The 21,330-nt window shown below is 36.2% G+C and overlaps 1 protein-coding gene across 1 annotated transcript in view; it reads right to left on the bottom strand.

Moving 5' to 3' along the window:
* The window catches only part of RUFY2 (RUN and FYVE domain containing 2), a 44,894-nt gene that overhangs the window by 13,333 nt on the left and 10,231 nt on the right, over nucleotides 1-21,330 (bottom strand). The window contains exons 4-13 of the mRNA XM_065894904.1: nucleotides 20,263-20,364; nucleotides 18,439-18,562; nucleotides 18,184-18,245; nucleotides 17,056-17,121; nucleotides 14,092-14,161; nucleotides 11,990-12,091; nucleotides 11,736-11,852; nucleotides 10,723-10,890; nucleotides 8,661-8,758; nucleotides 6,109-6,228 (exon numbers count right to left, since the gene is read on the bottom strand). Coding sequence (XP_065750976.1) covers nucleotides 6,109-6,228; nucleotides 8,661-8,758; nucleotides 10,723-10,890; nucleotides 11,736-11,852; nucleotides 11,990-12,091; nucleotides 14,092-14,161; nucleotides 17,056-17,121; nucleotides 18,184-18,245; nucleotides 18,439-18,562; nucleotides 20,263-20,364 — 1,029 coding nt within the window. The remainder of the gene's footprint in view (nucleotides 1-6,108; nucleotides 6,229-8,660; nucleotides 8,759-10,722; nucleotides 10,891-11,735; nucleotides 11,853-11,989; nucleotides 12,092-14,091; nucleotides 14,162-17,055; nucleotides 17,122-18,183; nucleotides 18,246-18,438; nucleotides 18,563-20,262; nucleotides 20,365-21,330) is intronic.

The following is a 21,330-nucleotide window of genomic DNA, read 5'->3' as shown; positions in this document are numbered from 1 at the left end:
ATGATACAATGTCCATAATGTAGTAAATTCAATAAACAAGATACTAAAGAGCATGTAGCATGATCCTCTTTCTATTGATAAAAAGCAAAAAATATCTATGCATACCCAAAAAGAATGTTCATCAAAATGTTAGAAAAAGGTATATCCAGGGAATTCCCTGGCGGTCCAGTGGTTAGGACACCGCACTTCCACTACAGGGGGCTTGGGTTTGATCCCTGGTTGGGAACTAAGGTTTCCTCATGCCACAAGCGCAGCCAGAAAAAAAAAAGGTATATCCCATTTTAATTTTCTTCACTTTTTTCCATACTTTCTTACATTTGGTCAACAGCATGTAATATTTTCATAATCAGAAACCAAAAAAAGTTATTTCCATTTTAGGTGAAAAAATGGAATTTGTTTTTCTTGGACAAAGTCCCAACTGCCTATTTCTACAGAAACAGTTCCAATTTTTCTGAGGGATCCCCTTGATCTCCAAATTGTTAACATGTTTATGCTCTACCAAAATGGCACCCAATGAGAAATGAAATTACTTTCACAGTTTCAGCAGGGACAAACATCTTCTCTCCACAGCTGTACCCAAGACCTATTGAGTAGGTTAGCTCTACAGGGAAGGACCAGGTCCCTGGAGCATTATTTGGGTCATTCTTTGGGCAGGGATCAAATAGAGGCATCACTGTAGAAGTAATATCAGACTTGTCTTACCTACCCTTTTGTCAAACTCTAGAAAAGTCATTCAGTAACACAGAGTACTGAAGTTTCAAGATTGTATTCTATTGACTGGCAAAGTGTCCCAGTCTTACTTTTCACATTTTTCCATTTGGCAGGGTACAGGGACTTAAACAACAAAACCCTTGGCACCATTAATAAACTTGATGACTTAAATGTTCTTTGTGATTTCTGTTGCCAAGGGAGTCCTGAAAGTGCTTTTGTGAAAGTCTTAAAATTAAGAGAAAATGTTCGTTTGCCGAGTGGTGGTTTTTTTTGGGGGGGGGCGGGGGGAGCATGTGAGTTTTAGTTTCACAATTTACAAATGATGTAAGTTTCCAACCAAGGTAATACCCCCTGGCCTAAAGCCTTATTCTATATACCAATTTCTCAAAATGTTATTTTTGTGGTAGATATAAAAGGAACTTAATTCGGTTCTGAACAAGGTGGAATAAACACATTTCTACCTATCCCTCCAACTAAGTACAGTTAAAATCCCTAGACATTATATATAAACAAACATAAGAATATCCTGAAAGGGGGAGAGAAGAAAGCAGACCAGCCAGGATTCAAGGAATAACATGGTGATGAGTTCCCTGAGGCTTCTTTTTGCCTTCTTTATAGCTCTGACTGGATGTAGAAGCCCACAACCCACAAACAGCAATGGGCACAGACAAAAAAAGCCCCAAGAAAAGCCTACTCTCTCCTGCCAAAGAGCTAGGAAGAAGCAGCCTAGCGTGATAGAAACCTTTCCAACGATAAATGCCCTATTCCAAAAAAAAACACCAGAGGAAAAAACCATGCCCACCCCAACCACTGTAAGCAAAAGCCAAATGGGGAGCCTAGTTGCTACCCTCACCTGGCAATAATGAGGCATCTCTCCCAATTCCCACTGTTGTAGTATCAGAGAAAGAGGCAAGTGAGGAGCCTGGACTTTTTTACCACCACCCAGCAGTAATGAGGTATCTCTCTCCATCCACCTCTACAGTATTAGTGGAAGTCACATGGAGAGCATGGACCTTTATTCTTATGCATCAGTAACAAGGCTTTTCTCACCCTCTCCACAGTGTCAGCAAAGGCCAAGTGGGGAACCTAGATTTCTACCCTGGCCTGGGGTTAGTGAAATACCTCTCTCACTCCCCTCCAGGATGGTGTCAGCAGAGACCAAGAGGGAAGCATGGACTCCACTCCCACTTGATGGTAACAAGGCACCACTCTCCCTCTCCACAGTGTCAATGGAGACTGAGTGGAAAGCACAGATTTCAAGCCCTGCCCACTAGTTAGGCACCCTTCTCCATTCCATCCAAGATGGTCCTGGGCTTCTACCCCCACTTGGTATTAAGAGTCAGTGTCCACGTTCCCCTGCTGGTGTGGTTTCAGTAGAGGACTGCTAAAACATAAGATTTAAGTAAGATGCAGTCTCATAACATAGTTCCCAAAATGTCCAGAATGCAGCTGAAGAATACCTGTCATACCAAGACCCAGGAAAAATCAACAGATTCCAGGAAAAATCAACAGATGGCAACATGTCAGATAATTCAAGATGTTGGATTTAACTAATAAGAATTTTAAAGCAGCCACCATAAAAATGTTCCCATGACCAACTAAGAATATGCTTGAGGAACCCTCCTACACTGTTGGTGGGTATGTAAATTGGTAAAACCACTATGGAGAACAGTATGGAGGTTCCTTTAAAAACTAAAAATAGGGTTTCCCTGGTGGCGCAGTGGTTGAGAGTCTGCCTGCCGATGCAGGGGACACGGGTTCATGCCCCGGTCCGGGAAGATCTCACATGACGCGGAGTGGCTAGGCCCGTGAGCCATGGCCGCTGAGCCTGCGCGTCCGGAGCCTATGCTCCGCAACAGGAGAGGCCACAACAGTGAGAGGCCCGTGTACCGCAAAAAAAAAAAAAACAACTAAAAATAGAGCTACCATTCGATCCTGCAATCCCACTCCTGGGCATATACCTGCAGAAAACAGTAATTGGAAAAGATACATGCACCCCAATTTACAGCAGCACTATTTACAATAGCCAAGACATGGAAGCAACCGAAATGTTCATCAACAGATGACTAAATAAAGATGTGTTATATTTATACAATGGAATATCAATCAGCCATAAAATGCCATTTGCAGCAACACAGACGGACTTAGAGATTATCATAGTAAGTGAAGTAAGTCACACAGAGAAAGACAAATATCATATGATATCACTTACATGTAGAATCTAAAAAAAATTAGATAAATGAACTTATTTACAAAACAGAAATAGAGCCACAGACATAGAAAACAAACTTATGGTTACCAGAGGGGAAAGGGGGGAGTTTGGGATTAACATATACACACTACTATATATAAAATAGATAACCAACAGGTCCCACTGCCTAGCACAGGGAAGTATACTCAATATTTTGTAATTACCTATAATAACCTATAAGGGAAAATAATCTGAAAAAAATATAGATGTACATATAACTGAATCACTTTGCTGTACCCCTGAAACTAACACAATATTGTAAATCACCTATAGTTCAATTAAAACAAAACAAAAAAAAACTCCCAAAATGTCATTTCCTCTACCTGGAAATTCCCTCTCCTGCCCAGATAATGACTTAGACTCTTGGGTATCATTTAAAATACAGTTTATATTTTAACTCCTCTGAAAAAAAAAGAATACGCTTGAAACAAATTCATGAATAGGAAGTTTTGAAAGGAAGAAAGGAAATTTTGGAAGGGAAGAAGAGTCAAACGGAAATCTTAGAACTGAAAAATAAAATAATCTCACTGTATGGTCTCATTAGGAGAATGAAGATGATGAGGAAAGAATGAATGAATTTCAAAACAGAACAACAGAGATTGCCCGATCTGAACAACAGAAAGAAAACTGACCGAAAAAAAAATATATAGTGTCAGGGTCCTATGGGACTACTAAAAAAAAAAAGACCTAACATTCATGATATCAGAGTCCCAGAAGAAGAGGAAAAGCAGGTGGAACTGAAAAAAAAATATCTGAAGAAATAATAGCTGAAATTTTTCCAAATTTGGCAAAGATAAGCCTAATGACCCAAGAAGCTGACCAAAGGCAAAAAAGGATAAATCCAAAGAAAGAATCTGGAGGGTAACTAGAGGAACAATGATTCAAATGACAGTCTACCTTTCATCAGAAATTACGAAGACCAGGGCTTCCCTGGTGGCACAGTGGTTGAGAGTCCGCCTGCCGATGCAGGGGACACGGGTTCGTGCCCCGGTCCGGGAATATCCCACATGCCGCGGAGCGGCTGGGCCCGTGAGCCATGGCCGCTGAGCCTGCACATCCAGAGCCTGTGTTCCACAACGGGAGAGGCCACAACAGTGAGAGGCCCGCGTACCGCAAAAAAAAAAAAAAACTATGAAGACCAAAAGAAAGTGGCAAAACACTTTTCAAATGCTGAAAGAAAAGAACCGTCAACTCAGAATTTTAAGGATATTCTGAAAATATCCTTCAGAAATAAGGTGAAATCAAGACATTCTCAGATGAAAGAGAACTAAGGGAATTTGTTGCCAACAGACCTACCTTAGAAGAATGGCTAAATGAAGTTCTTCAGACACAAAGAAGGAAACTTGGAGCATCAGGAATGAAGAAAGAACAATAGAGAGTTTTCTAAATTATGTTTAATGGTTGAAGCAGAAACTATATCATTGTCTGATGTGGTTCTCAATATTACATAGAGGAAATATTTAAGCAAATTATACTGTAAAAAAGAGAACGTAAAAAGACCTAAGTGGAGTTAAGGCTTCCACACTTCCCTCGATATAGTAAAATGTTGATACCAGTGGTGAAAAGTTGCAGATACATGGTACAATGTCTAGAGTAAACACTTTAAAAAATCTATACAAAGAGATACACTAAAAAATACTATAGATAAATCAAAAGGGAATTCTAAATAATGTTCAAGTAACCCATGAGAAGACACGAAAAATCGAATAGAGGAATGAAAATACACAAAACAGCAGATTTAAGCTTTAACATATCAACAATTATACTAAATGTAAATAGGCTAAATACATCCTTAAAAGAGAGATTGGCAGAATGGATAAAAAACATGCACTATAGGAAACTTACTTCAAATATAATGATACACATTAGGCTGAAATTAAAAAGATAGAAAATGTAAACATTAATCTTTTGTTTACATGAAAACATTAATCAGAAGAAAGCAGGAGTGGCTATGTTAATATGAGATAAAATAGACTTCAGAGCAAATAAAACTACCAGAGACAAAAGCCACATTATATAATGATAAAAAGGTCAATTCACCAAGAAGACACAGCAATCCTAAATGTGTAGGCACCAAACAACAGAACTCAGAATACAAGAAGCAAAAACTGATAGAACTAAAAGTAGAAATATACAAATCCACAATTATAGTTGGGATAGTTCAACAAATACTCTCTTGATAACTGATAGAACTACTAGACAGAAAATCATCAAGAATAGAAAAGAACTTAAAAACACCTCAATGGATTTAAAGATAGCTTAGCAAGTTACACATCATACATGGTATGTGATCTTGTGAATGATCTGTTAAACATAATATTGGGTTGGCCAAAAAGTTCGTTCGGGGTTTTCTGGAACATCTTATGGAAAAACACAAGTGAATTTTTTGGTCAACCTTTGACCAAAATTTTTGGATTTTTTGGTCAACTCTTTATTTTCTATTGTCGTTTTGCTGTTTTCTTTAATAACAAAGTGGTACATATTTATTGGGGAAAAAAATACTGATGTTTATAAAGTAAAAAGTAAAATACCCCTGTCAATTTACCATCACTCCCTTGAGATAACCATTTTCCAGAATCTGTATTCTTTAAACTCTTTTCTATGTATATGTAAATACACACATACACAGTTTTAATTTTATAAAAAATGGGATAATACTTAGCATACTGTCTGCAACTTACTTTTTTCAACTCAGTGACATATACTGACATCTTTCCTAGCTGGTAATATATAGATCTATCATATGAAGTACTAATAAAAATGGTTTCAGAAAATATCACTTTCTTTCATAATGTAAGCTCCTTTGAGTTACAAAGGCCTATTATACTCAGTATCTAGAAACATAATGGCCGTCAGATTAATGCTGAACAACAGCAAAAAGAATAAAAGTCTCCTTGAGCAAGAAGACAGCAAGACAGTTGAAAGTACTCTATAAACAATAAAGGGAGCAAAAACATAAGTTTTATCACAATTATGCTTTCTAGTTTTTTTTTCTTTTTTCTTTTTTTGGAAGGAGAACTCCACAACCTAGCCAGCATCATTAAATAAATAAAAATATAGGTTGTCTACCATTATGTGCAAAAAAATGGGGGGGGGAAGAGGGGGAAATTATGTTAATACAAGTATTTATTTCCAAATATACTCACAGCTGTTTCTCCTTTTGGGAGATTTGTTTCTGCAGACTGTCGAATTTACTCTGGCATTCTTGTAGATATTTCTTGTCCTCATCTTCAGTGTCCATTTGCGCCTTCTCTGCTTGCTGCAATCTGGTGTAATTCAAATCAACTTTGGGTAAAACTGAGGCTAGAACTAGGGTGTAAAAGGGTGAAGAAGACAAATAAAAGAAAAATGGGGAAATAGAAACATTTCTAAATGAAAACAAAGTTTGGGGGAAAACTCACAAACTCAAACGTGAAAGAGCCACACAATGTCTAGAAATTGTTTTGTGATTTTTTTTTTCAATATAACACATAATATACCCAGAATACTATCTTCAAATGTGCTTTATTTCTTTTTCATAATTAACAATGCAAAGCAATATAGCCTTTACCACTTATGTAAAGCATAATGAGTTAACTTTCAAAGTATAATACGTGTGTTACTGCCTTTTTACAAAACCATGAAAGTATAGTACTTATGTCTACACTAGGTGAAGAAGCCACATTGTTATATATTATGCTAGGATGTGTATGCTAGGAATCAAGTGTGCTACAAGGCCAAGAGCAAAGACCTGCAATTACTTCAAATAACAGCCAAGTCCTCCCTATAGAATCTTTATACATTTACTAAATTATGCCAATGTTTTGTGTGTGTGTATATGTGTTTTAAGATTCAAAAGAATTTATTACTAGTTGGCAACATTCTCTAGAGATCATTTTTGTTCCTCATCACTGAATTTTTAAAATTAGCTTAAAATGTGTATTTCTTTTTTTCTGCTTTTATTTGTAAGTCATTGCTTCTCCCTGTGCTTAGCTCCACTCCCTGCCTCCTATGGCCATCTAGGATTTCTTAGATTTAACGTCACTACTTTTATAAGAAAACATCTCCCAAGTATTCAAGGGACATTAAGTCCTCATAGGGGATCAAAAGAGAAATTTCTATTCAACTAACCAAAAAAATTACCTCTTCTTTTCTGCCTTAAAACCATGCCAATGGTGCAACCCTCACACATTTCAAAAGTATAAAGGCCACTTCCAAAAAAAGAGAGTTAAGTATAACATTCAAGTTATTTCTAAATCTAAATTTAAATTTAAAATATTAAGATGGAGAGATGGGAGATCCAAGCTTTTCTCTAAGGGTACAGAAATGAAAATAAAAGTCAGAGTGAGGTAGGCCTTGAAGTTGTGCTATCACAGAAGAGGGCTAAGGGGAGCTGGAAAATCAAGGAGCTAAAGCATAAGATGATGGCCAATCTGGGTTATAAACTATTTTAAAACATAGTAAAAAATCAGTAAAGGAGCTAGTAGGCAAAGAGTGGGCCAATGGGGAAAAAAGTCTGTGCCAACACATTGTGAAACCAAAGATTAACTTATTATTAAACAATTTTTACATTTTCCATCAAAAAGTAGCTAAAAAGATAAAACTGCATTCGAAAATTCTGACCTTCAAAGGGTCAATACTCAAATAAGCCCTTGTGCACAAGGTATGAGGAATTTTTGGAAATCCAAGTGCACCCACTCTGCTTTATGGCAGTGTATTACCACAGCAGCTGATCAATAAGTGTACAGGGTTCCTAATACCCTTTCACAATACATAATAGCATAAATTCTTTTTCAATTTAATATATTATAAAATTGTTGGTTCTCTTTTAGTCTGTTTGAATACAAGTGGTTTTCAGAAAGATATATCTTTGACCAGCTTGTACTGGTCCTGAGTGTCACTGCTGGCACATTTCACCAATGACATTGCAATTGTTCTAGTTTGAGTTAACAAATCATTGTCACTTCATAATGGAATGGACAGAAATCAAAAACAGAAAAAGGTAATAAAGATGTCCAAAATGTAAAAATGGGGATAAAGAAAACAAAAAAGAAAAAAGAAGAAAGAGGATGTCAATAAAAGAATATTCATGTCAATAAAGCATTAATAGTTATGTTTTTCATAAGTAGATTCAAAGAAAGCAATGATAAGACATATGTTGACACCAACATGACAGGTCAATGGAAATACATTACACTTTCCAACAATAAAAGTGAAAAATGCCAATATAAAACAATTCAATTTAAACAAAATTATTTCCTGGGTTAGGTTGAGGGTCCTAGCTCAAAGAAACACAACTAAACTGCCAACTCAGAAAGCTTGATTTCACATAAAGGGATGGTGAATGACAAGGGATATGACAATCAATATGCATGGAAATCAATCAGGGATAATTCCACCATGGATTTTGTTCGTTTTTCACTTTTTCGAGGTTTTTGTTTGTGTATTTGTTTTATGTAATACATTGAACCAAATGAAACTGCCAATATTAGGCCTTTCTAAAAAAATCTACAAAATGGCAAGTTCAAATGAATCAGGCTAATATAAAGCAACTTGATTCCATGCAACAACCAAAACAAAAAAGGCAAAATTCTGCTGGGCTTTAAAAAAAATTCCTAATCTAAATTTTCCTAATGGTCTTTGTGGCAGGTGTCAGAGTTGAATAAAGAAAAGGGGGGTAAAGAAAGGAAAAAAGAAACTAAGACTGGAAATGCTGTACCTTTGTTCCAGCTGCCTCATGGCTGCAGTAATTTTATTGGTTTTTTCTTCTAGTCGGGCAATTATTTCATTTTTTTCTTTCAAATCAGCTTCAGAACCCTATTTAGAAAAACATAAAAGCTACAGTGGTTTTGATTTTTAAACCTGAATATCTATAAGCTTTGTATATCATTTTGCTATGGGACTGTTACTTTGAAATGAGCAGAGTTTATTTGTTGATTAAAATACTCCTAGATGCACCCCTATGTTCATAGCAGCACTATTCACAATAGCCAAGACATGGAAACAACCTAAATGTCCATCAACAGATGAATGGATAAGGAATACGTGGTACATATATACAATGGAATACTACTCAGCCATAAAAAAGAAAGAATGCCATTTGCAGCAACATGGATGCAACCAGAGATTATCATACTAAGTGAAGTAAGTCAGAAAGAGAAAGACAAATACCATATTATATCGCTTATATGTGGCATATAAAATATGACACAAATGAAACTATCTACGAGACAAAAACAGACTCACATACAGAGAACAGACCTGTTGCTGCCGAGGGGGAGGGGGAGTGGGGGAGGGATAGACTGGGAGTTTGGGGTTAGTAGATGCAACATATAACATATAGAATGGATAAACAACAAGGTCCTACTGTATAGCACAGGGAACTATGTTCAATATCCTGGGATAAACCATAATGAAAAAAATATAAAAAAGAATGTATATATAACTGAGTCACTTTGCTATACAGCAGAAATTAACACAACATTGTAAATCAACTATACTTCAATAAAAAATAAATTAAAAATAAAATAAAATACTCCTAGATATAAAGCAGTACTACTACAACTAGTCTTCATTTAAAATGTAATAAAGGGAGAATTCCCTGGTGGTCCAGTAGTTAAGACTCTGAGCTTTCACTGCCGAGGGTGCTGGTTCAGTCCTGGTCGGGAAACTAAGCTCCCACAAGCTGTGCAGCAAGGTCAAAAAAAGTAATAAAGGAAAAAAAACCTCAACCTTCAATATTTTCAGAAGATGACAGAATAAACTCGTGTAAAATATGCTATTTTTTCAAATTAAATTGTAAAGGGCTTTTGGCAACAAGTCTACTTAACAGCAATGTCACTTTATTAGAAAATTTGTAACAATTATAGTAAAGCATTTCAATCAAAATTAAATCTCTTAGGACTACACTGTGTAAAGAAGTTTACAAAAATGTCTTGCACATTTTGACTGAATTTTCCCAAAAGATTTAAGCTTCATCTGTTAATCTGTCAGCATTAAGAAACAAACTCAGGTAATTTTTTTGTTTGTTCTTTGACATTGCTACATTTCTTCAGCTTCCATTTAGGAAGTCACTGGTTTTTACTACAGACATGGCACAATTAAAATGGGCTCATAGGGCTTCCCTGGTGGCGCAGTGGTTGGGGGTCCGCCTGCCGGTGCAGGGTACGCGGGTTTGTGCCCCGGTCCGGGAGGATCCCACATACCACGGAGCGGCTGGGCCCGTGAGTCATGGCCGCTGAGCCTGCGCGTCCAGAGCCTGTGCTCCACAACGGAAGAGGCCACAGCAGTGGGAGGCCCGCGTACCGCAAAAAAAAAAAAAAAAAAAAAAAAAAAAGGCTCATCTCCTAAAAACCGAATCTTTCATACAAACATTCATTTTCAATTTTTTTTTTTTTTGGCTGCATCAGGTCTTAGTTGTGGCACACGGGATCTTTTGTTGCAGCACACAGGATCTTTCATTGCAGTGCATGGGCTTCTCTCTAGTTGTGGGGTACAGGTTTTCTTTTCTCCAGCTGTGATGCGCAGGCTCCAGGGCACATGGGCTCTGTAGTTTGCGGCACGCAGGCTCTCTAGTTGAGGCGCGTTAAGTCCAGTATTTGTGGCGCGAGGGCTTAGCTGCCCCACTGCATGTGGGAACCTAGTCCCCGACCAGGGACGTAACTGCATTCCCTGCATTGGAATCATTGGAATGTGGATTGTTTACCACTAGACCACCAGGGAAGTCCCTCATTTTCAATTTATATAACAAGAAGTTCCAAGAATTTAAGAACATTCCTTACCTGCAACTTTTGATACATCTCTATGTTAATTGCTTTAACTTCCTCTAGTTGTTGTCGAAGGCCTATCAGAGTATCTTGTTTCTCATGGATATCTTTCTCCAACAACTTCATGGCAAGTTCAATCTCATGTTTCATACTAACTTGTACCGCGAGCTCATTCTCCACATCCTGCAATTCAATACAGCCTCAATTCACACACTGCTTCAGGATGTCAAAGTCAGATACACAACAATTAATGACAACAAAAAACAGTTACTATTTATTATGCAGACTACTCCTTTTGAGTTATAAGCCCCACTACAGGGAATCAACTAGGCCCTATAAGAACATTCTAAATATTTTCAAATGCATGTTTTGTTAAATGAAAGCATTTTCCACATTGTATTAATTATCACTATTTTAATGGCTAGAGAATTATGTATTCTTATGCCTCATAAACTCAGTATTAATTTTCTTTAAACAAAGAAATGAAGTAGTCCATATCAGTAAAGGCCAAAGATAAATCAAAAACCCCATTTCACAAACAGTTTTAATTTCTTCTCTTCAAGAATTTTACATCAGAAGGATCCTAACATTAAAGACAAAGAGCAAAAGGGATGGAAAGGCTGGCAATACTCTCTTCTTGACCTGGGTTGGTTACACAGGTATTTATGTTATAATCCATCAAGCTACATATTTGTATTTTTCTGTCAGTATTTCATAATTTAGAAAGGTTAAAAAATAAGTTAATTTTAAATATGACTTTACTACTTGAATATTGATATCTGAATACATCATTCTATTCTATTTTTTGTAATGCTGGTCACAATATACTCATTTCACAAACACAGACTGTAACACAGTTTAAAAACACTGTTTAAAAAACACTGACACAATGGGATTTTAAAGAATCTGAAGGGACTAAGGGGATCAGATTGCTATCCTACACCAAGGAAGATAAGGCTGATAGAGATTTTAGGTGGTGCTTAAGGGTAAACTATCATTTTTTCTAATGTAACTGTAATGTAACCTACTTGTCTTAACTGAGATTCATCTCGAAGCTGCCTTCTGGCTTCATTGTACATTTCATCTAGCCCCTGCCTAGAATGCTTATATGTTTGAAGCTCAGTTTCCACATCTACTTTGGTAACCTAGGAAGAAAACATAAAACTTTTAATTCTATAATCACTACTATTCATACAGCACAGATATATCCAGTCTATGCAAAAGTCCCCAAAAGGGCTATTTCTGATGCAAGACAATCTGTCTGCAATCAATCTATACTTACTTCTAGGTGCTGCTGTGTTTTCATTAAAATCAATTTATTTTCACTTCGTAATTGATGATTTTCTTCTTGGAGTTTAATGATATTATTCTTTGCTATTGCTAACTAAAAATAAAACAGGGGCAAGAAAAAAAGATTTTAAACATCTGTATTTATACTTGCTTTACAGGTTATGTTCATGACTATAACAATAGAAAATAAAATTCGAAAACTTGTAAAATATCTCTCACATCTACAGAAATTTTCATAAGAAAAATGTGCTCCTATTATCCCAAGATACCAATTAAAGGAATTATACTCTTATTTCTATTTCCTTTTGTTAACCAGTCAAATCGTATGTTAGTAGAAACATATTGCTTATCTGATTTATAATATGCCCTGAATACAAAGTGCATGAGTAAGCATATGAAGAATTATATGGTAAACAGTAAGACTGTAAAGACTTGTGTAAAGGCAAAAACATCTATAAGGGAAGTTCTGCTATTATTGAAAATGTAACACAGAAATTCATGATAATCAAATAGGACACCCTTGTGAAATCTGGGCATGCTGAGTGACTGACGATCACAAATATGAGACAGCTCTCACCCTCAGAGTTAAATATGAATGACTAAGTGACTTGGCTCTGAAGCCTAGAATGAAAAGAGGGATCCTAGGAAAGGAAAGCAGGAACTACTCCCCAATGTTGGCTTGCAAATAAATTTCTGAACACTTGGTCAGAAAGGCAACTCGAACTTCACAGTGCGCCTATTATGGTCAAGAGGCACAAACTAGTGAGGAGCTCTCTCTAATGGTCCCAATCTATCAAACTATCAAATGGTCCTAAACTATCAAAATGAAAATGCAGTCATGCAAACAGTCATGTGCTTCCTGGTTTGGGAAAATTAGGCCAATTCTAAAAGAAACATGAATTTTAATTAACATGTAAAGTAGGGTTCATAGCACTAATAACAGATTTCTTCCTCTAGTCTAAATAATTCTGAAAATGGAAAGCAATAATTCTTTTTTATTTATTTATTTATTTTATTTTTATTATTTATTTTTGGCTGCATTGGGTCTTCATTGCTGCGCGGGCTTTCTCTAGTTGCAGCGAGTGGGAGCTACTCTTTGTTGCGGTGCGCGGGCTTCTCACTGCAGCGGCTTCTCTTGATGCAGAGGACGGGCTCTAGGCTCGTGGGCTCTAGAGCACAGGCTCAGTAGTTGTGGCGCACGGGCTTAGTTGCTCCGCGGCATGTGGGATTTTCCCAGACCAGGGCTTGACCCCGTGTCCCCTGCATAGCAGGCAGATTCTTAACCAATGAGCCACCAAGGAAGTCCGGAAAGCAATAATTCTATGGTTAGATAGATTTAAAAAAAACCAAAAAAAACAAACAAAAAAACCACAACTTATCTCAAAAGCAACTTTATAAATAGTATTAAAAAGAGATCTGAGGGAGTTCCCTGGTGGCCTAGAGGTTAGGATTTGGCACTGTCACAGCTGTGGCCCGGGTTCGATCCCTGGCTCGGGAACTGAGATCCTACAAGCTGTGCGGCATGGCCAAAATATTTTTTTTGAAGTTTTAAAAAAAATTTAAAAAAAAAAGAGAGCTGGGGTAAATTTCTGGTTCTGCAACCACCAGACAACTACTTCGACAATGCAGGAAACCAGAGCACATGGGATGAGTTTTACACATGGGAGTGTGGAGAAAGGGCATACACGATCATGGACTGATGCTTGTAAGGAAAAGTAATCTGAATAGGAGAACACGAGAGACAGGATCATTTTAATGGTAATTCCTAACTATAGGTGGTACAGGTCATCCAGGTTAAAAAATGAGACTCATGGCTTATTTATAGAAGAGTTGTATGCATTTCATCTTTGGGGCTCATTTCTAGAAGCTGAGTATCTCAAACAATTCACAGATTCACCTAAGAATTTGCCGGAGAATACATGGTTTCTTTAGAACTTATGATCATCAATTACAACTACACTATAAGTATTCCATCATAATGATGAAAATGTGTTTGTGTGTGTGTGCACGCTTAATGCATTCATACTTAAAATGGAAAAGGATCACCAATATTAGGTCCCTGAAAGGCAATTATCCATGGCTAGGTGACAATACCTCTTCAATCAGCTTAGTATTTGACTTTTCTAAAGAGTCAACTCTTGAATGGAGACTGCTGACTGTGCTGCTGAAATTAATAAAGAAAAAACTCATTCAGAATCACACAAACTCATAAAGGCAAGAAAAAGTATGTTATCCTGGACTCATCATGTTGACTGACATGCACCAACTGCCCTGTCTGAATTTTTGATTTTGGGAAATTTCATTAAGTTGGAGAACTTGATCTGACTAACAGAGCAATAAAATCTGTAGCAAAAGAATAAAATTTTCCATTAAAATTCCATTTGGTGCTGCTCATTATATTTTGCTGTCTTCTTAGGGTCCTTCTTACATTTAACTTATAACATTTAGGAATTCAAATTCCACACAAAGATTACTAAATATTGTTAAAACTAAATTCAAAATTATTTTAAATTTAGGATGAATTTTAAATGTCCACTTTATAATTAAGTGGCTTAATGAAGCTTGTAAATAGTGGTCTTCAACACAAGCTCCATCTGTTCGCCCTCTCCACTTTCATAATAACTTAAAGACCTCCAAACTCACCCATGGTTTGGGAAATGTGAATATGAGACACCCAGCATCAGGTATCCAATCAGCCTGCAGCTAAGCAATCACCCGTCTTTCAAGGATAGAGTCAAAAGTCAGGTTACAGTATATGAACAAATTTGTTCTGTGCATTTTTACTTAAATCGATCAAGATTGGACATTATTGTACATTTTACTGAGTCATTTTTCAAGGCCTGCTTGATTCTACCATCTCAAACTTTCTCTAATAAAATGAAATATGCTGTATACGTTGCAGTAAAATCTATAATAGATTCAACAAATTTTACACTAGCCTCAGAAATAAGTAATGGCATATTAGTTTAACTGATGAAACAAGAAAAATGTTTTTCTACTCATATTAAATCATTTTTAAAATACAATCATTCTTAGGTAAACAACTTGAATTTTTCACAAACAGCACAAGGGTATCCTGATGGTGATATGTAATAAGTACAGGACTAGGAGATGGAAGACCAGGTTTATAGTCCCTGCTTTTCTACTTTGTAATTGTGTCACCTTCAAAGTTGTAAAACCTTTCTGAGCTTCAGTTTCCTTATCTACAAAATCAGACAATGATATGTGCCCTACTTTTATGTGAGAATCAATAAAATAATCAAAAAGCACTTTTAAAAACAATAAACCCTCAACAGTTTTTTTCTTTAAGTGAAGGATAATACGTGAGTTCTATTTTTTCTATTTTCTATACTTTTGAAATATTCTAAATGTACAAGAACTACTTTCTAAAGAGACAAACAATAAAAAAATTAATACATAAAATATACAAAAGTAAGGTACCAATATTGCTGTAACTGAATAATACACATAATTGAAAAGGGAATGAGAAAGCTCTTCTGAACTGAATGAAATAAACTCTAAAGATAAACAGTTGAGTAAGAATAGTAAAGTACAGACTAGTGTAAAAAGTATGCTACCCTATGTATCTCTGGAGGCATACACAAGAACCTAGTGTATTAATTACTCCCAAAGAAGGAAACCAGATGGTTGGAGATCAGGGAAGAGGGAAATTTTTCATTTTATGTTCCTTTTGAAGTTCGAACCATGTGAATATATTATCTATTCCCAAATAGTGAGTAAAAATTTAAAGTAAATAAATAAGCAGCACAAGGTTGCATTCAGATATACAATCTCAGAAATACAAAATACATATATATATGCATATATTTCCTATATCAATTATTAAAACTCCATGATGAAAAAAGAAAAGACACTGATATAAGATCTTTCTTCTCTCTCCAACTTCAGAGAGAAAGCAAGAATTACAACTTATTAGTTTCTTTTTCTAAAATGGGAAAATGTTTAACTGTATTTTCGGATTGTAATGCATGTTTATTGAGTGAAACTCAGAAAATACATAAAAGTATAAAGAAATTTTAAAATTATTCATAATATCACCCAGAGATAGCCATTTTTGAATTATTCATCTTAGTTAATGAGAACAGTCTGTTTCTAACAATGTAGTAAATATTATTCACTATACCTGTGCTATCTGGTATGGCAGCCATAAGCCACATGTGGCTTCTCTGAATTGAAATGTGCTGTAAGTGTAAAATGCACATTGAATTTTGAAAACAGTACAACAAAATATATAAAATATCTCATATTTCATGTTTCTTTTTTATTTTTTTAATGTGGTCACTAGATATTTTAAATTACCTTTGTGACTCACGTTGTATTTCTACTAGACAGAACTATACTATACTATTTTACACACAAGATCTCAGAAATTCTTCCCAGATAGAGTATTCACTAACAGCTTCAATGACCAGGTGACATTGGAAGGAGAAAACTTCCACCATGGAAGATGACAGTCACACTGACACGTGAAGTCCTTTGAAGTAGGAAAAATGAATTTTTTTTTTTTTTTTTTGCAGTGTGTGGGCCTCTCACTGTTGTGGCCTCTCCCATTGCGGAGCACAGGCTCCGGACGCACAGGCTCAGCGGCCATGGCTCACGGGCCCAGCCGCTCCGCGGCATGTGGGATCTTCCCAGACTGGGGCACGAACCCGTGTCCCCTGCATCGGCAGGCGGACTCTCAACCACTGCACCACCAGCGAAGCCCAGAAAAATGAATTTTTGAACTACCAAAATGATATAAACTTTCACCCTATCTAGCCTTTTTTTCTCAAGGGTAGAGGAATAAGTCTGAAATTCTATTTTTAAATGTCTCTGAAGATTCTATTTAAAAATATGACTCTCATTTTCTGCTGAAAATCAGTTATTTCCAATAATTCTCTGTATTCTCAATTTCCATTCACTCTCTATCCCCTCAACCCCTTTTCAAAGATGCTTAGAAAAAAGGAATAGGATTAAGATGACCTGAAGGGGGGAAAAAAAAAAAACCTAAGACAACATCCAAAATGTACTAAGTACCCATGTGTCCATAATACTTACTTCAGTTGTCTATTTAATTCTTCAACATAATTCTTCTGGTCTAATATGGCAGCAATTTGAACATTCCTAGAGGAGGCGAAAAAGCAGCTTTGTGCTAACTGGAAAGGTATTTACTGGGTGACCAAAAAAAAAAAATCTCCACGAAAGATCTAAATTATCTAAAATTGTGTTAAACCATAATGGTAAAACAACGTTATCTTGCCTTTGAAATAAAATTCAAGAATCTTTATAACCATATAGCAGCAAGCTGTGTACTAAATAGCTATAACTTTTGTTAAATAAATTATTTGCTAATATTAAACAATACCATTAGTATGTTTTTAAATACTTTTGCATTTATTTATTTAATTAATTAATTTTTTTTTTTTTTTTGCGGTACGCGGGCCTCTCACTGTTGTGGCCTCTCCCGCTGCAGAGCACAGGCTCCGGACATGCAGGCTCAGCGGCCATGGCTCACGGGCCTAGCCGCTCTGCGGCATGTGGGATCTTCCCGGACCAGGGCACGAACCCGTGTCCCCTCTATCGGCAGGCGGACTCTCAACCACTGTGCCACCAGGGAAGCCCCATTTATTTTTTTAAGAAATATATTTGACATATAACATTGTGTAAATTTAAGGTGTACAACATGTTAATATGATACATTTAATATTGTGAAATGATTACCGTTATGTCTTAAAATAAACCAGCATTTGTAAGCTTATGAATAATAAGCTTTCATTTCTTTTTATCACAGAAACAGAGCTGACTATTAAAATGGGTCTCTGGGGAATTCCCTGGCAGTCCAGTGGTTAGGACTCCATGTTCTCAGTAACAAGGGCCCAGGTTCGATCCCTGGTCGGGGAACTAAAATCCCATAAGCCATGCAGCAGAACCAAAAAATAAAGAAAGAAAAAAGAAAATGGGTCTCTGAACTACTGGTATGACCAAAAGTCATACTTCAGATTAAAACCTCCTTCTAAGTGATTTTTGCTTTGTAAACCTAGTAAATGGAAGTGAAAACAAAACAAAGCAGGAACTACACAGAAAAAAAGGAAATAAAAACCACATTGCAAATAGATGGACCTCATACTGATTTGTAAAGAGCTACATATAAAATACAACATGTGAAATAACTTATGAAAATCATACCTTTCTTTATTTCCAATATCTTCTTCATTCTTTAAATACATGGAAAAATCAATCACTCCAACCTAAAGTAAATAAAGTTATTCTTATTTAGAGGGTGGAAATTCTAGAAGTACCTTTAACACACAACTGACTTTCATCCCTAATTTTTTTCTAGTGTTTAACAGCACTGTTTACAACTTAGAGTAATACCTGGATCAAAGAGGAACAGTACAAACTGAAAACACTCTGCATTTGGCACTAGTCATTCTCACTTACTTGTGAGTCTAAATCCTCTCCCTTTACACACAGATTAGCGTCTATCACATTCAGGCCAACCAGCAGCCCAACAATTACTGCTCCTTCTTCTTCCATCATTAGTGCATGATACTCATAGAATTCACTGTGAAAATTAAAATAATAAAAATCTTACATTACAAATTTATTTTGAAAACTAAATTTTACAATCTTAATACCTTATTACAAGAATGGAACCAATATAAATTAGGTAACTTGCAATTAGCCTTCCTATATGCAAATAACTTAAAAATTTTGAGATTTAAATGTCTATAAAGAAAACGTAAAAGAAACGGACTGAAGGAGATAAAAGAGGAAAAGGAATTTTGAGAGAGAGAAAAGAGAAGCAAACAGAGATTTTAAAAAAAAAAGGGAGCAGCATTGAGGCCTGGAATGTTTGTGACTCTCGAAAGATACAGTGACTGCTGCTGATCTGATTACGATACTTTTTAGTACAGTTGAATTTTCATCCCAGGATTTATTAAGACGCTTAGGATAAAGACTAATGTGGGGAAACGAACATAAGAAACATTTCAAGTCCATTTTCTAGTCAATGCATTTGGTATATCTGTTGCAAGTGCTCTTAATAGATAAGCATTAAAGATATTTATGGATATCTAGATCCCAAAAAATGTTCAAACAAGAGACTTGTGAAAGAAATAGGACAGCCTAAAAACTAAGACCTGACAACTAATACTCAGGAAACTATTTATCACTGTCTCATGCCTTCCTCAAGAAGTCCCATGTATATTACTTAATCACCTTAATTAACCTTCAGAATATCGCTGAGAAATTGAAGGCGTTTAAAGCATGGTCATTCTCATTTAACAAATGGGAAAACCAAGATGTACAACTGGAGTCACAAGTAAAATAAAAAACGACCAGGGACTTCCCTGGTGGTCCAGTGGTAAAGAATCCACCTTCCAGTGCAGGGGATGAGGGTTTGATCCCTGGTTGGAGAACTAAGATCCCACATGCCGAGGGGCAACTAAGCCCACAAGCCACAACTACTAAGCCTGTGTGCCTCAACTAGAGAGCCCACGTGCTCTGGAGCCTGCACACCACAACTGCAGAGCCCACGTGCCATAACTACAGAGAGAAAACCCACACGCCACAACTAGAAAGAAGCCCACACGCTGCAACGAATAGCCTTAGCACCGCAATAAAAAAGATCCTTCATTCCACAACGAAGACCCGATGGAGCCAAAAATAAAAATAAATTTAAAAGAAGAAAACATTAAAAAAAAAAAAGACCAGATTCTCCAAAATATCACAGAGGCACTCTAAGAGAACAAGGGCGAAGAGAGGGGCTGCCATGGGCCCACTCCCTTTGAGAACTGATATCCTTGCTTTGAAAGTCTGTCTTAAACATTTGGCCTTCAATTTTTTTTTTTTTTTGGCCTTCAATTTAAACTGACAGTTTAAAAAGCGCCCACAATACAATGAAAGCAGTAATTTGGACATTCAAGGTCTAAAAAGAAACCTCCTGAATTAAAGCCCCAAATTCCAATACAAATTTTTATTCATAGAATTAACTAATTTAGGAAAAAATTAAAACTTAGAAATACGACATATAAATTTCCACCTTGTCAGCCAATAAAAATCTTACAGTATTCATTTTTCAGGCTAGTTCTTGATCCACGTTATGTCTCCACTATGCTTCTCTATCTCATTTTGCTCCTCCTTTTATTTTATGCCATCATAATGTATTTTACATATCCTTTCATACTATATCTTCAATCATTTTTGGGAAACAGGATATAAATGAAATAAAAAATGAAAATGAACATGATTTAATGGTAGTACCTCAAGAGATCCCTTTGAATAATTAAGCAACGCAGGTAGTCAGCCATTTTTTTTTGCATGAGGGCTAATCGAAGCCACGCTCTTGCACGACCCAGGGGGGTCCTGAAAAGCAAAACCCAACAGTCAGAAAAGAGCCCCAGCCCAAAGATTATAGACTACATCTTCTATCTTTGTTGAAGTACACAATAAAAAAAAAAGCAATTTATCATGGTTTTATCTTAGTTTCTAGAGCTTCAAGTCAGCTCTTTGAGCATGCAAACCAATCCCTGGGAGCTTTTTAAGTCTCTAAGATAAATCTGCACCTACAGGACATCTAGGTACCATTTTATGTCTTGGAAAAAATGACTCTCTAAATAGTGAGGATAATTCCACAAGAAATATTTTATCAGAATAGGCTTACCCCTCTAAATATGATTATGCAAAATGCATCAATAAAGGCAATATAATGCTCTCAAAAAATAACTGATATTATATCTGAATTTTAAAAATCATGACAAAGCTAAGAAGGTATCTAGATGCTAATTAATTAGAAAGAATCACTGCTTGCTATTTTTCAAATGTTTCTTTTATCCAGTTGTCGTTTAAAACATTAAATCTCCTCTTTAACGTGGAGGCCTGATGGGAACAGAACTTTTAAAACTACAAATTTGTCTGAAAGGCTGTGGACCAGGCCATTTTTGCTGGCTATAAGCAGTGTCTCTGGGACAGAGGGAGCACACAGCTCTTCTTAAAACTGAAGGTATCCTGCAACCTTACCAAATACGTTGATTAGTTTTAGTAGTTTTCTGGTGGCATCTTTAGGATTTTCTATGTATAGTATCATGTCATCAGCAAACAGTGACAGTTTTACTTCTTCTTTTCCATTTGTATTCCTTTTATATCTTTTCCTTCTCTGATTGCTGTGGCTAGGACTTCCAATACTACATTGAATAATAGTGGTGAGAGTGGACATCCTTGTCTTGGTTACTGATCTTAGAGGAAATGCTTTCAGCTTTTCACCACTGAGAATGATGTTTACTGTGGGTTTGTCGTATATGGTTTTTATTATGTTGAGGTAGGTTCCCTCTA

The sequence above is a fragment of the Phocoena phocoena genome, chromosome 16, assembly GCF_963924675.1.
Source record: "Phocoena phocoena chromosome 16, mPhoPho1.1, whole genome shotgun sequence".
NCBI lineage: Eukaryota > Metazoa > Chordata > Mammalia > Artiodactyla > Phocoenidae > Phocoena > Phocoena phocoena.
Note: the sequence above shows the minus strand (reverse complement) of the source record. Positions and strands in the feature narration are given on the sequence as shown.